Below are 14,124 nucleotides of genomic sequence, written 5' to 3' on the forward strand. Positions count from 1 at the left end.
GCTCACTGCAACCTCCGCCCCCTGGGTTCAAGTGATTCTCCTGCCTCAGCCTTCCGAGTAGCTGGGATTACAGGCATCCACCACCACACCCAGCTAATTTTGTATTTTTAGGAGAGATGGGGCTTCTCCACGTTGGCCAGGCTGGTCTCAAACTCTCAACCTCAGGTGATCTGCCCGCCTCAGCCTCCCAAAGTGCTGGGATTACCGGCATAAGCCACCATGCCCAGCCCACTTTCCCTTTTTGGGTTTGTTTTCCTTTCAGGAAAATGCCAAGGTTGGTCCTGAATGAGGCTGGTTTTCAAATCCTGCTTCTGAAGAACACTGGGAGCCTGTGGCTGGACCAGGTTCTGTGTCTTAGATTTTGCAGTGGCAGGCTGGGAATAGCTCCAACATTAGGTTTCTCTCCCGTAGCATTTTCTTACACCATTAGCAACCACGACTGCTTCCCAGCAAGGACTCACAGATAAAACAATGAATGGGCCGGACACGGTGGCTCACGCCTGTAATACCAGCACTTTGGGAGGCTGAGGCAGGCAGATCATGAGGTCAGGAGTTTGAGATCAGCCTGACCAACATGGTGAAACCCCATCTCTACTAAAAATACAAAAATTAGCCTAGCATGGTGGTGGGTGCCTGTAGTCCCAGCTACTCGGGAGGCTGAGGCAGAAGATAACTTGAACGTGGGAGGCAGAGGTTGCAGTGAGTGCCATTGCACTCCAGCCTGGGTGGCAGACGGAGACTCCATCTCAAAAAAAAAAAAAAGAAAGAAAGAAAAAGAAAAGCAGCAAGAGAAGAGGGGAGCCAGTCCCCCAGACATAGAAGTGGGGATGTGTTTTGGGAGATAAGCCTGTGCTGTGCCACATGCTGGAACAGAGATTATGCTGAATGAAATCTCTACCCAGCCCTGGAAGGCCACTGACAAACATCCAAGCTTCAAGAAACTTCAAGTTTCTCTCTCATACTCATTTATTGGCTCTTCTTAATTTTATTCCGTGTTTTTAAAGTAGGAATGACTGGACTGGCAGGTGGAGGACCGGGCTCTCAAGTCTTGGGGATACTGCAGGCTGACGATGACCTTGCAGGCCTGGATCTGAACATCCTCCTCAGGGTGGATGACCAGGGCAAGCAGTCGGTCTGCCAGTCGCGTCTCTGCCCCAAAGAGGGATTCGTGCAGGGACTGCTCGTTGTAATGCCATTTCACGGCACGGTAATGGGGTGCATTCCGGCCCTCACTCAGCCGCTCAGCAAACACCAGTACCTCATACAGGAGACTCCCTGGCTGTGTGGGCTGAAACAGGCTTAGGAAGTTGGAGTGAACCTGTGATGAGAATAGCGAGAGAATGGGAATGAACTCCTAGGCAAGTTCTAAAATTCTTGTTCTTGTATCCTCCTACTGCCTAAACTCCCCAATATATCTAAATTTCAGACTTAAATGTATAGTAATTTTTTTAGTTTTTCTTTTATTACTATCCTCTAACTTTATTGCCTTGTGATCATAAAACATGAGTGATATGGTAAGATTCATTCTGGAAAATTTGTTGAGACAAACTTCAAGGCTTTGTGTGTGACTTATTTTCACAAATATTGTGTGTGTGCTTGACAGGACTATGCATTTAATCCTGTTCTGGCTATGTCTAATGGCTCAAGCTTATTTGTGTTATTCATTAAGAGTATATCCTCACTAGTTTTAGTTTTCTTATCTATCAGTTGCTGCAAGAGTGGTTAAAATATTCCAGATCTCCCACTGTAGTGGCATATTTGTTAACTGTAGTGGTTAATTTGTTAATTTCACCTGTCAATTTTGTCATATATATTTTGAGACTATGTTATTAGGTGCATACAAGTCTAGAGTTGCCCTACTGTTCTGGTATCATCACAGACTAATCTTGTCTATCCCTAATAATGCTCTTTGCCATAGTCATTTTCCCCCAATATTAAAATACCTACATTAACTTTGTTTTGTCTCCTGTGTTCCTAACTCTCAGAGTTCAGAAAACTCCTCAAAGGGGAATCCCCCTTCCAACATATGGAGTCTCCTTCTACTCGGGGGAACAGAAGAGGGACAGGTTTCAATGCATTTAGTGCAGAGGCAGGAAGAGACATAAAATAACTCATCAGGGGTAAACCTGTCTGGAGATGCCATGATTCTTCCCTCCCCACAATACCTGGGTTGGCATTCATCAGCCCCTCTTCAATTTCTTTCTCACCTGGCAGTTGAGAATGTCATAGAGAAGGTCATTCTTCTGTGCCAGGTAGCTCAGGAGACGTATGGCTTGCACCTGAATAAAGGAAAGAGTAAAGCATGAGAAGGCAGGTGAGTGTGGGCCTGTGCAGGGAAGACATAAACCTCTGCTCCTCCTCCCTCTGAATGCTGTGCTGCAGCTGGTCAGCAAGGCAAGGCCCTGGCCATGGTCCTCAGGCACCTGTGCCAGGATATTGTCTGACTGCAGGATCTCCATCAAGGCAGGCATCACCCGTCGCAGCTGTGGATGCACATAGTCGGGCAGCGGAAGGTTGTTGAGGAGTCTGAGGCCTGCAACGTGCAGTTCCACGTCCCAGATGGTGGAGATCAGTTCGAGTACCTTGATGGCATGTTCCTGGGGTGGGGAGAACAGAAGGGCCTACTTGTACAGGTGATCACCGCTATTTCAGTATCTGAATTCACTCTTCACCATCCCCATGGATGTCCACTGGGCCAAACCCAGTAGACAGTTCTCGCTAACTCTCAACATCATTCAACCCCGTTGGCCACTCCCACCGCCCTGAAATTATCTGGCTTCTTTTCCACAGACTTCTTTCCTAGCTCTTCTGCCCAACCTCCTCTTCTCTACCTGCTTCACTCCCTTACTGGTATCATCCAGACTCACGGTGTTAAATACGATCCACATGCTGGTCACTCTCCCCTTTATGTCTCTAGGTCCAGCTACGCCGCCCCTCCCCTGAACTCCAGATTCACATATGCAGCTGCCAATTCCACTTTTCTCGCTGAATGTCTAACAGAGCTCTCAGAGTTAACATGCTCCCCCATCCCCAAACCTGCTCCTTCTATAGCTTTCCCTGTCTCAGCTATGAGTTACACCTTCCTTCCAGTTGCTCCGGCCAAAAATTGCTGGCATCGACTCCTTCCTTTCTCTCACGCCCCTTTTCCAATCCATCAGAAAATCCTGTAGGAACTACCTTCAAAATCTATCAAAAATCAAGCCACTTCTCGTCACCCCCTCTTCTGCCACCCTCTTCCAAACCACCATCATCTCATCGGGATTTCTGCAACAGGCTCCTGTTTCCCTGCTTCCATTCTCGCCCTCCGGCATCTACTTTCAGAACAGCTGACGTGTTAGACATGTCATTCCTCTGCTCAAGAGCCCCTATTTCTTTTCTTTTTTTTTTTTTTGAAAAGGAGGAAGAAAAAAGAGAGAGAGAGAAAATGGGGAGGTGGAAAAAGGAAGAGAAAGAGAGAGAGAGAATGGGGAGGAGGAAAAAGGAAAAGAAAGAGGGAGAGAGAATGGGAGTATTGCTTTCTTGCCCAGGCTAGAACGCAATTTAGTAATGGTTATTAAAAACCTCTTTTATAATGATAATTATACTTAATGATGTAATCAGGAAGGAATAAGGGAAGAAGATAACAAACAAACAGCCAACCAATATTTCATTTAAACCTATGAAATGCTATGCGATTACTGAGGAGTGATTTACTTCCAATTATATAGTCACTTTTCTAATAGGTGTGAGGTGGTAATGTATGTTTTGTGTATTTGAAGTGGAGAGTTCTATAAATGTTTATTAAGTTTACTTGTTCCGGGTCTGAGTTCAAGTCCTGGATGTCCTTGTTAAGTTTCTATCTCGTTGATCTATAGAATCGTTAGCTCTTCTTGTTACATTGATCCTTTTGCCATTATGTAATATCCTTCTTTACCTCTTTTGATCTTTGTTGCTTTAAAGTCTACTTTATCAGAGGCGAGAATTGCATCTCCTGCTTTTTGTTTATTAGTTTATTTTTACTCTCTGTTCGGTTGGTAAATCTTCCTCCTTCTCTCTGAGTCTTTGTGTATTGTTGCATGTAAGATGGGTCTAGATGCAGCATACCGATGGGTTTTGGCTTTTTATCCAATTAAAATATATATAAGTTTAATACTGGCATTTGATGCTAGCTGGCTGTTTTGCCCATTAGTTGATGTAAATTTTTCATTATGTTAATGTTCTTTGCTTTTTGATATATTTTTGGAAAGGCTGATATTGGTCGTTCCTTTATATGTATAGTGCTTCTTTCAGAAGCTCTTGTAAAGCAGGCCTGGTGGTGGTGAACTCTCTAAGTTCACCACCTGTCTTAGTGTGTGTTTGCATAGGCTGCCCTCTCTGCTTAGCATACTCTACCCCCAGAGACTCACAACTCACTCTCTCACCTCCTTTAAGACTTTATTAAAATGTTACCTTTTCAGTAAGCCCTTCCCTAACCACCCCATCCCAGCCTTCCTTACCACCCCCACTGTTATTTTATTTTTCTCTATAGCATCGTCATGTGTAACATAAATATTTTTAAAATTTTCATTTATTTTTATTCTATTTCATTTTCTTTTGAGACAGTCGCACTCTGTTGCCCAGGCTCGAGTGCAGTGGTATGATCTTGGCTCACTGCAACATCCGCCTCCTGGATTCAGGCGATTATCCTGCCTCAGCCTCCTGAGTAGCTGAGATTACAAGTGCACGCCACCATGCCCAGCTAATTTTCATATTTTTAGTAGAGACAGGGTTTCTCCATATTGGCCAAGCTGGTCTTGAACTTCTGACCTCATATGATCCATCCGCCTCAGCCTCCCAAAATGCTGGGATTACAGGTGTGAGCCACCGTGCCTGGCCTTTATTTTGAAATGATTATAAATTTACAGGAAGTTTCAAAAATAGTACAGGGAGGTCCCATGTGCTCTTCACCCAGTTCCCCTCAGTGGTCACATCTTTCATAATTATAGTACTATATCAAAACTAGGAAATTGGTATAATATGTGTGCATAGTTCTATGTCATTTCACCATATGCACATATTTGTGTAACCATGACTGCAACCAACAGATTATCCCACCAGAACTGTCCCCTTGCCACAAAGATCTATCTCAAGAGACCCCTTTAGTGTCACTCCACCCGCTCCCCCAGCCCGAAGCCCTGGCAACCACTTGTTTTCCATCTCTATATATGACCTTTCAAGTTTGAAGATGTTACATAAATGAAATCACCTTTTGTGTGATCTTTTGAGAACAGCTTTTTTCACTCAGCATAATGCCCTTGAGAGCCATCCAAGTTGTTAGGCAAATCAATATTATGTTCCTTTTTATTACTAGGTAGCATTCCACAGTAATGGCTATACCAGTTCGTTTAACCATTCACGTATTGACAGACATTTTTGATTGTTTCCAGTTTGGGGCTATTCTACATAAGACTGCTATCAATTGTATACCAGTTTTTGGGCAGATGTAAGTTTTCATTTCTCTAGGATAAATGCCCAGGAGTTCAACTGCTGTTGGTAAATGTATGTTTAGTTCTGAAAGAAACTACCAGACTATTTTCCAGAGTGGCTGCTGTGCCATTTTGTATTCCCACCAGCAATATATGAAAGATCCAGTTTCTCTACATCTTTGCCAGCATTTGGTATTGTCACTAATTTTGATTTTATTTATTTATTTATTTATTTATTTATTTTTTGAGACGGAGTTTCGCTCTTGTTACCCAGGCTGGAGTGCAATGGCGCGATCTCGGCTCACCGCAACCTCCGCCTCCTGGGTTCAGGCAATTCTCCTGCCTCAGCCTCCCGAGTAGCTGGGATTACAGGCACGCGCCACCATGCCCAGCTAATTTTTTGTATTTTTAGTAGAGACGGGGTTTCACCATGTTGACCAGGATGGTCTCGATCTCCTGACCTTGTGATCCACCCGCCTCGGCCTCCCAAAGTGCTGGGATTACAGGCTTGAGCCACCGCGCCCGGCCACTAATTTTGATTTTAGATCTTCTAATAGGTACATAGTAATATCTCAGCATGGTCTTCATTGCATTTCCCTAATGGCTAGTGATGTTAAACATCGTTTCATGTGATTATTTGCCATCCATATATCCTCTTCAGTGAAATATCTGTTCATGTCTTTTGTGTTTTGCCCATTTCCTAATTGGATTGCTTGTTTTAACCTTCAGAGTTGTTTTTGTTTTTAGACAGAGTCTCACTCTGTCACCCAGGCTGGAGTGCAGTGGTGCAATCTCAGCTCACTGCAAACTCCACCTCCCAGGTTCAAGCAATTCTTCTGTCTCAGTCCCCTGAGTAGCTGGGATTATAGGCGCCCACCAACATGCCTGGCTAATTTTTGTATTTTTAGTAGAGATGGGCTTTCACCATGCTGGCCAGGCTGGTCTCAAACTCCTGACCTCGTGATCCTCCAGGCTTGGCCTCCCAAAGTGCTAGGATTACAGGCATGAGCCACCACTCCTGGCCTAATATTCAGTTTTGAAAGCACTTGATATAATCTAGCTGAGTCCTTTATCAGATACATGGTTTTCAAATATATTCTCCCAGTCTGCAGCTTGTTTTTTCATCTTCTTAAAAGGATCTTTCATGGAGTAAATGTTTTTAATTTTAATAAAGTCCAATGTATTGATTTTCCTTTTATAGGTCATGCTTTTGGTGTCATGGACTCTTCACCAAGCCCAATGTCCCAAAAGATTTTCTTCTTGAAAACTGCATCACCTGCACCCAACCTCCTTTATCCACCCCTACCCTTTTATTCTTCTGCATGGCACTTACCACATGAAACACACTATATATTTTGCTTATTGTGTATTGCTTGCTTTGCCCTGTTAAAATACAAATTTGGCAAGCACAGGGATCTTCCCTGTTCTGTTTACTGCTTTCTCTCCTGTACTTAGAACAGCATGTTGGCACAGTGTTCAATATTACATTGATTGAGTGAATAAAGGGATCTTAGGTTCTAAGATGCAAAATGCTTGGACCTACAGGTACTATCAAAGACAGGCAACCTCGCGAGTTTCACCTTTATGGGCCATGTAAGAAGGAAGCAAGAGTCCTGGAGTGGAAGTGAGCATTCCCATCGGTACCCTGCCCTTCCCTGCCCCCACCCCTCACGAGCCGTGGAGAACTGCAGGACAGGTTGGAGTCAGCAAGTCCGGGGCAGGGTTTCAGAATGAGGGAATAGCAGATGCATGGGAGCATGTGAGAGCATGAAGCAGGCAGTGTACATGGTTGGGGTTAGGGCAAGGAGGTGCAGCCCATCGCCAATCTTGCACTTAATACCGAGAACCAAAGGGCCTGATGGCCTAAGAGTCCTCTGGAGAGAGTGGCCTGACTTAGGGAATAGGGTGAGCTCCATTTTGGATGTGTTGAATTAGAGGACTTGGAGGGTATCTAAGTGGATATGCCTAGTAGCAGCTGGCTATGGGGAAGGCAGGGGAGCCCACAGGGTGCCAAGATCCAGAAGGGCACAACTAGATGGAAATTGAGATCAAGGTGTAACTACTTTCACCTGGAAAGAGACCAGCAGTCAGGTCCTCAAGATACAGACACTGGGGAAAAGGAAGAGTAGGGCTCAGGCCGCCTGCATCAGAATTTCCTGGGGAATTTGTGAAAAACAACATTCTCCTGTTGAAGTGAATTCTCCAGGCATGGGGTCCCAAAATCTTTGCCTTTTTTTTTTCCTTTTTTTTTTTTTTTTTTTGAGATGGAGTCTCATTCTGTTGTCCAGGCTGGAGTGCAATGGTGCGATCTTGGCTCACTGCAACCTCCGCCTCCCGGGTTCAAGTGATTCTCCTGCCTCAGCTTCCCAAGTAGCTGGGATTACAGTCACCTGCCACCATGCCTGGCTAACTTTTGTATTTTTAGCAGAGATGGGGTTTCACCATGCTGGCTAGGCTGGTATCAAACTCCTGACCTCAGGCAATCCACTTGCCTCAGCCTCCCAAAGTGCTGGGATTACAGGCGTGAGCCACCACGTCCAGCCAAAATCTTTGCTTTTAACAAGTCATCTGGTGATTATGATATGCTTGAGAATCCCAGCCTGACCAGGCAAGGTGGGTCACACCTACAATCCCAGCACTTTGGGATGCTGAGGCAGGTGGATCACTTGAGCTCAGGAGTTGGAGACCAGCCTGGGCAACGTGGTAAAACCTTACCTCTACAAAACCCCATCTCTACAAAACCCTACCTCTACAAAAAGTACAAAAATTAGCCTGGCATATTGGTGCATGCCTGTAATCCCAGCTATGAGGGAGGTTAAGGTGGGAAGATCACTTGAGCCCTGGAGGTGGAGGTTGCAGTAAGCCGAGATCGCACCACTGCACTTGAGAAGGCTGAGGGATGTGAGGGATGAGGCAGCAAGTGGAGATCTCTCTAGGTCTTTTTATCTGTTTGTTTCTCATCTACTTTTAATCTTTTGTGTGTTTACTTTTGTTGATATGTCATCATAGTGTGCATATTGTAAGGATATATGTCAAAAGAATTTTTTCCCCAAAAAAGTTTGATGCCAAAAATTAAAATGTGGACTAGGCATGGTGGCTCATGTCTAATCCCAGCACTTTGAGAGGCTGAAGCAGGCGAATCGCTTGAGGCCAGGAGTTCGAGGTCAGCCTGGCCAACATGGTGAAACCCTGTCTCTACTGAAAATACAAAAAAATTAGCAGGGCGTGCTGGTGCGCACCTGTGATTTCAGCTACTCTGGAAGCTGAGGCACAAGAATTAAGGTGGGAGGTGGAGGTTGTAGTGAGCCAAGATTGTGCCACTGCACTCCAGCCTGGGCATCAGAGCAAGACTCTGCCTAAAAAAAAAAAAAATTAAATTTGAAATTATCAAACGCTAGTGAGGTTAGGACACAATAGAACACTTGTGCAGGGCTGGTGGGGTGTAAATGGATACCACACTCCTGGAAAAGTTGGGTATACCCTTTGACCAAGTCATTCTACTCCTGCGTACACACCCTAGAATCCTCTCTCAGGTGCACAAGGGAGATGAACATAGGAATGTTCACAGCACAATGTGGGTGTGACAAGCACCTGGTAACAACACAAATGCCTCACAATGGGCAAGTGGCAGGGTATTCACGAAAAAGACCACCACAGAGCGGTGAAAGAGAGCCAGGTGGGAGGATCACTGGAGCCCAGGAGCTCAAAACCAGCCTGGGAAACATAGCAAGATTCCGTCTCTACAAAATAATACAAAAACTAGACAGGCATGGTGGTGCACACCCATAGTCCCAGCTACTAGGGAGGCTGAGGTGGGAGGATCACTTAAGCCTGGGAGATCAAGGCTGCAGTGAGCCAAGATTGCACCACTGCACTCCAGCCTGGGTGACAGAGCAAGACTCTGTCTAAAAAAAAGAAAAAAATGAAAGGAGAGCTGCCCAATAAGGATGAACCTCTCAACACAGGAGGGAGAAAAGGCCAACCACAGAAAAGAAACCATCTATTTCCACATACATGAAGCTTAAAAACATACCAGACTATATTTTACCTCTTTATTATCTGCCATGCCCTGCTAGAGTATGCAGGGATACATACACATATGGAACTCTAAACAAAATGCAGGCCAATGACTGCCTCTGGTGGGGGAGGCAGCCGAGATGTGGGAGGCGCCGTGCTCTATTTCTTGGCCTGGGCACGTTCTGTTTTATTGTTATTCTTTCTACCCTACACATATACATTATTTGCAAGTTTTACATTTTTTTTTTTTTTAATTTGGAAGAGACAGACTACTTGCCAGGAAGAGATGTAGACGTCAAAGGAGAGGCTTTTCTGGTTTTGCTATGTAAGATGGGAGGGGTTAGAGCCTACTGCGTGCTGACGGGGAGTGTGGGAGACCGCCAGGGGTGGAGGGCATAAGCAATCAGAGAGGCCCTCAAGGAAGGGGTGGGAGGCAGGATTGAGACTATCACTGGCCACAGACCAGGAGAAAGCCATTTTTTTCGTGGCACCAGCAGGAAAGCAGGGAGGATGGGTGTGGATACAGTAAGTCTGGGGGCATGATAACGGGGAAATGGGGAAGTGACATGTAGCGTTTTACATTTTCTCTACGGAGTAGTGGAAAAGGAATCCATGGCCCTGACACCAACCTCTGATCAACACAGGCACAGGGGATGGAGTACAAAAAATACATCTGATCTTTGTCCCTAGTTCCAGGAACCGAGCTCCTGAAACCTTTGGAATTTCCTGAGTGACAGCCGCGTCCTTTGTTATTGCAAACCAGTCCTTTTTGGTCACAACAGAGCTTATGCTAATGAGGGGTGACTCCAGGCAGGGCCCTTGGATAGCTGCCGGTTACCAGAAAGACCAAGGCATGATTAGAAGGCTGGGATTTTCAGCTTCACCCCCAACTTCTGGGGAGGAGTGAGCAGCTGCACATGACTTAATTCCTTAAGACTACGTAATAAAAACCTCTAACGGGGTTCGAAGAGCTTCCTGGTTGTTGAACGCGTGGAGGTGCTGGGAACAGCAGGGCGCTCCTCAGGTGGGCCTGTGGCAGACCTCCCTAACAACTGTTTTAGTACTGACTGCGTGGTTAAGTTAAATATTAAAAGCCAGTGACTTCATACAAAGGCTGGAGTGCAACAGAAGCTCACCAAGAGTTTTGCCTAGGCGTTTCCTGGGCCTTAAAGCATGACAAAATAATTAAGGAATTCTTAACAGGACCCATTTAGGATTAAACAAGTTTTACTGAGGGTCTGAAGAGGCTCCCCAAGGCCTCCACAAACAAGTTTATTGAGGTCTGAAGGAAGGCCTCAAACATCCTTGATCTAGCAGGAGACAAAATAAGGGTAATCACCCCAGCACCTGGACCCATTTAGATTAAGTAAATTTACTGAGGCTCCAGAGGAAGGTCTTCAGGACTCAGACCTTAGTTATAGATCAAAAGAAGTTAATCACTTACGTCTTTAGATGAATGCACACTTACACATAGACATATAGCTTAGAAGGTATATAAGCTCTGAAAACCTTTGTAATTTTGAGTTGGTCTGGCGATAATTTCCAAGCCTTCTCCCTGTAACTGGTTACAGAAATAAACACCTCTTCCTCCCCAGTTCATCTGCATCTCGGTATCGAGCCACAAGAAATAGCAGCCAGACCCTCACTTTGGTCTGGGAACAGGCCTGGAAGCTCCGTGCGTCCTCCCCAACACCCTGCCCTATCTCCTCCATTTGGCTGTTCCTATGTCCTTTATAAAATAAAAAAAACAAAACAGTAATGGTAAGTAAAGTCCTTTCCTGAGTTCTGTGAGCCATTCTAACAAATTACTAAATCTAAAAAGGGAGTTGTGGGACCCCCCGAATTCATAGCAGGCCAGTCAGAAGTCAGACCTGTGACGGGTACCTGAAGTTGGAGGGAAGCTTTGGAGGACTCAGCCCTTAACCTATGAGGTCTGGCCTGACTGTGTCTGAACTGAATTAAACTGTTGAACAACCAGCCAGTGCCGGGAATTGGTTGCTGTCAGAAAGAACGTGGCAGTGGCAGGGAGCTTGGGGGGTAGTGGGGGGAGGTCCTGTTATTTGGGGCTCAGAGATACCACTAGTGCCTCAGTTCAGTTTCATCCTAAAATTCAAAGGCCTTCATGACCCTGCTGGAAATCGGACCACCGTTTTCCCACTTATTTCTGGGTTACAAATTCACACCCAAACAAAATTCTGGAACATTTACCCTGTGCCAATTAAAGGACTTAAGAATCATAGACCTCCTGCCTGCCCCACCACTCACCCCGGGCTCACCTGGATTTTGAGCCTGAATTTTCTGATGCCAGAGAAAGCTTTAAGTGTATTCAGAGCTTGGGTTTTGACACTGCTGTCCCTGTCATCCAGCATGTAACCCACCAACACGATGTCATCCGTTGTACAAGCAGAGGCCTGGAGTATGTGGGGAGAGATGGAAGAGGCAGGAGAAGCGGGTGTTCTGGGCCCACTGCCCCCCCACGCCACCAAGATCCCTCAGCACACCCCTCCTGCTATCAGCCCGAAAGAGACAGGTCCCAGGATACAGTCTGGCCAGTCCAGGGGCAGGGATCAGCCATAACCCCCAGGGGCCAGGCTGGCTAGGGGGGACCTCTTGCTTCCCTTCCCTCACCTCAGCCTCCAACAAGTACACACAGCGAGTGATACTGTGCAGGATCATGCTCTTGGCGTACTCATCCTGTTTGCGCTCCAAAGAGTTGAGGAGCCTCCGGAGCTCACCTGAGTCCCGCCTGTGCCGCTCTCGCTCGACTGCCAGGCCTAGACAGCCACCCCAGCCCAGTTCAGGCTGTGGACTCAGAAGTGATGAAAAGAATGGGGTTGGGAAGTAGGGGACAGGGACCTGGGGACAAAGCTGCCTTGCCTTTTCAGAGAAGCTTTCTCGCCATAGGCAGGACCACCATGTACAGTTGAATGAATGTTTACTGCACAATGGGCACCCTATCTTACATTGTATTGTCTGTAAAACATAACAGCATAGATTTGTCCATTTACTCTAACAATCGTCTGGCATATGATAGTAACAAGTAGTATTTCATCATTACCAGTATATGGCAACGATATTCCAGCAGATGGCAATAAAGAGTCTTGCAGAAGGGGCTCATTTTCCTTCTCTACACAAAAGTACCATATGGACTAGTGGAAGCTCTGGTCACAGAGTAAGTCCGCCAATTTTCCCTTTCCTTAAAGCCTCAAGCTCTTCAGGCAAAAAAGGGATGGGAGGAGCTGCTGAAGTTTCCAAGAAGTGGAATCCTGGGAGCCAGAGTGAAGAAGTAGTTGGAGATCTACCAGATGAGTCTGAGGATCCACTTGAGTGAGATCCAGGGACCCTGCGCTAGCATCTCTAGCAGGGCCTTGCCTAGGGCGCTGCAGGGTGGGCTAGAGGAAGGTGGAGAAGAGAAAGACGAAGGAAAGCAGAACTTGGAGGCACCTTTGGGCCCTCCCACAGCAGAGGCCTCGGGAGCAGGTGCCTCCTGGGGCAGAGCCCTCTCCCCAGGGACTGGACACTCACGGGCGATGCAGATGGGCGAGTTGCTACAGAGGGGTGGCTTGCATTTTATGCCGGCCTTGATGGCCTTGTAGAGCAGGTAGATCGCCCCGGCGCCTGTGGCCAGGCTTACTACACTCTTACAGATGTCCAGTTGTCCCAGGTATTGGGGGATGCTCTTGCCCATGTCTTCAGTGTTGCCCTGGGCCTGGGTAAGAGCTAGGCCCAAGGCACCTGTGGGGGGCCTTCCGGAACCAGAACTCTGGCAGGGTCAGGAACCAGGGTATGAGAATCAGAACCCAGGCAACAAAGGAAACTGGGGAGATGATGGGATGGAGAGCAGTGGTCAGGAAATGGGGCAGCCAGGGGTGCTTGAAAAGAGATGGGGCCAGGTGCAATGGCCCTACACTTGTCATCCCTGCACTTTGGGAGGCTGAGGTGGGTGGATCACTTGAGTTCAGGAGTTCAAGACCAGTCTGGCGAACATGGTGAAACCCAATCTGTACTAAAAATACAAAAAAATTAGCCAGGCGTGGTGGCGCACACATGTAATCCCAGCTACTTGGGAGGCTGAGGCAGGAGAATTGCTTGAACCTGGGAGGTAGAGGTTGCAGTGAGCCAATGCGCCACTGTGCTCCAACACAGGCAACAGAGCAAGACTCCGGCTCAAAAAAAAAAAAAAAAAAAAAAAAAGGGAGAGGGCAGAAGGTCCTTTACATCCCCTGTTCTTTAAGGGAGGAAGGTTAGTGGTGCCCCAGTAGGCAGCTCCAGAGGTTGCCTTTCCCCCACTAGAGGGAAGCAGAGGTCCATTTCTGGGCCAGGGCCTCAGGGCATTTCTGGGACAGGTGTTTGGGGTGAGCCCATTGACAGCCCTGTTCCTTTACTTCCCTGGCTCTCCCATCTGTGATCTCTGCACCCTAAATCTACCCCTGGGCCTTGGGGTGCTTCTTCAGATAGGGTTTCCTCCCCGCATCAGAGGATGAAAAGGAGGGGAGCATCTTAGAAACATGCACAGACTCTGCAGCAAATCCACCCTTTTCCAGCATCTGCCTGTGGCCCTGGCATTTCCCTGTTTGACATAAAGCTCTTGAAGGCAGCTATCTTTGCATCTCCAGCATCCAACACAGAATCGTGTACTTAGCAGGTGGTTTAAGTCGTGTTC

At 46.7% G+C, this 14,124-nt stretch overlaps 1 protein-coding gene across 3 annotated transcripts; it reads right to left on the reverse strand.

Annotated features, from left to right (window-relative positions):
* Positions 1 to 948: 948 nt before the first annotated feature.
* Positions 949 to 13,639, reverse strand: ARMC12 (armadillo repeat containing 12). 3 transcript variants are annotated; one of them, XM_012461598.3, is made up of 6 exons: positions 12,987 to 13,639; positions 12,090 to 12,235; positions 11,738 to 11,872; positions 2,424 to 2,597; positions 2,208 to 2,279; positions 949 to 1,288 (listed from the first exon to the last, which is right to left on the reverse strand). In XM_012461598.3, the coding sequence occupies exons 1-6, from the start codon at positions 13,147 to 13,149 to the stop codon at positions 986 to 988; spliced, it is 993 nt and encodes a 330-aa protein (XP_012317021.1). In that variant the 5' UTR covers positions 13,150 to 13,639; the 3' UTR covers positions 949 to 985. The 3 variants fall into 3 exon arrangements, with proteins under 3 accessions (XP_012317021.1, XP_012317020.1, XP_012317019.1); XM_012461597.3 differs by having other exon boundaries at positions 949 to 1,318; XM_012461596.2 differs by having other exon boundaries at positions 949 to 1,318; positions 12,906 to 13,639.
* Positions 13,640 to 14,124: the final 485 nt, after the last annotated feature.

This window comes from Aotus nancymaae, unplaced genomic scaffold (genome assembly GCF_030222135.1).
Source record: "Aotus nancymaae isolate 86718 unplaced genomic scaffold, 86718_ANA_hifiasm-v0.15.2.pri h1tg000040l, whole genome shotgun sequence".
In the NCBI taxonomy this organism is placed as follows: Eukaryota; Metazoa; Chordata; class Mammalia; order Primates; family Aotidae; genus Aotus; species Aotus nancymaae.

Bases quoted from the DNA above. Each gene is read 5' to 3' on its own strand.
- ARMC12 (XM_012461596.2), bottom strand. From the start codon at position 13,149: ATGGGCAAGAGCATCCCCCAATACCTGGGACAACTGGACATCTGTAAG. The intron at 12,236-12,905 runs GTGCCTCCAAGT...GTGGCTGTCTAG, and splicing joins TGCTGTGGGAGGGCCCAAAG to GCCTGGCAGTCGAGCGAGAG. The intron at 2,280-2,423 runs GTGCCTGAGGAC...TCCTTTATTCAG, and splicing joins CAGACAATATCCTGGCACAG to GTGCAAGCCATACGTCTCCT.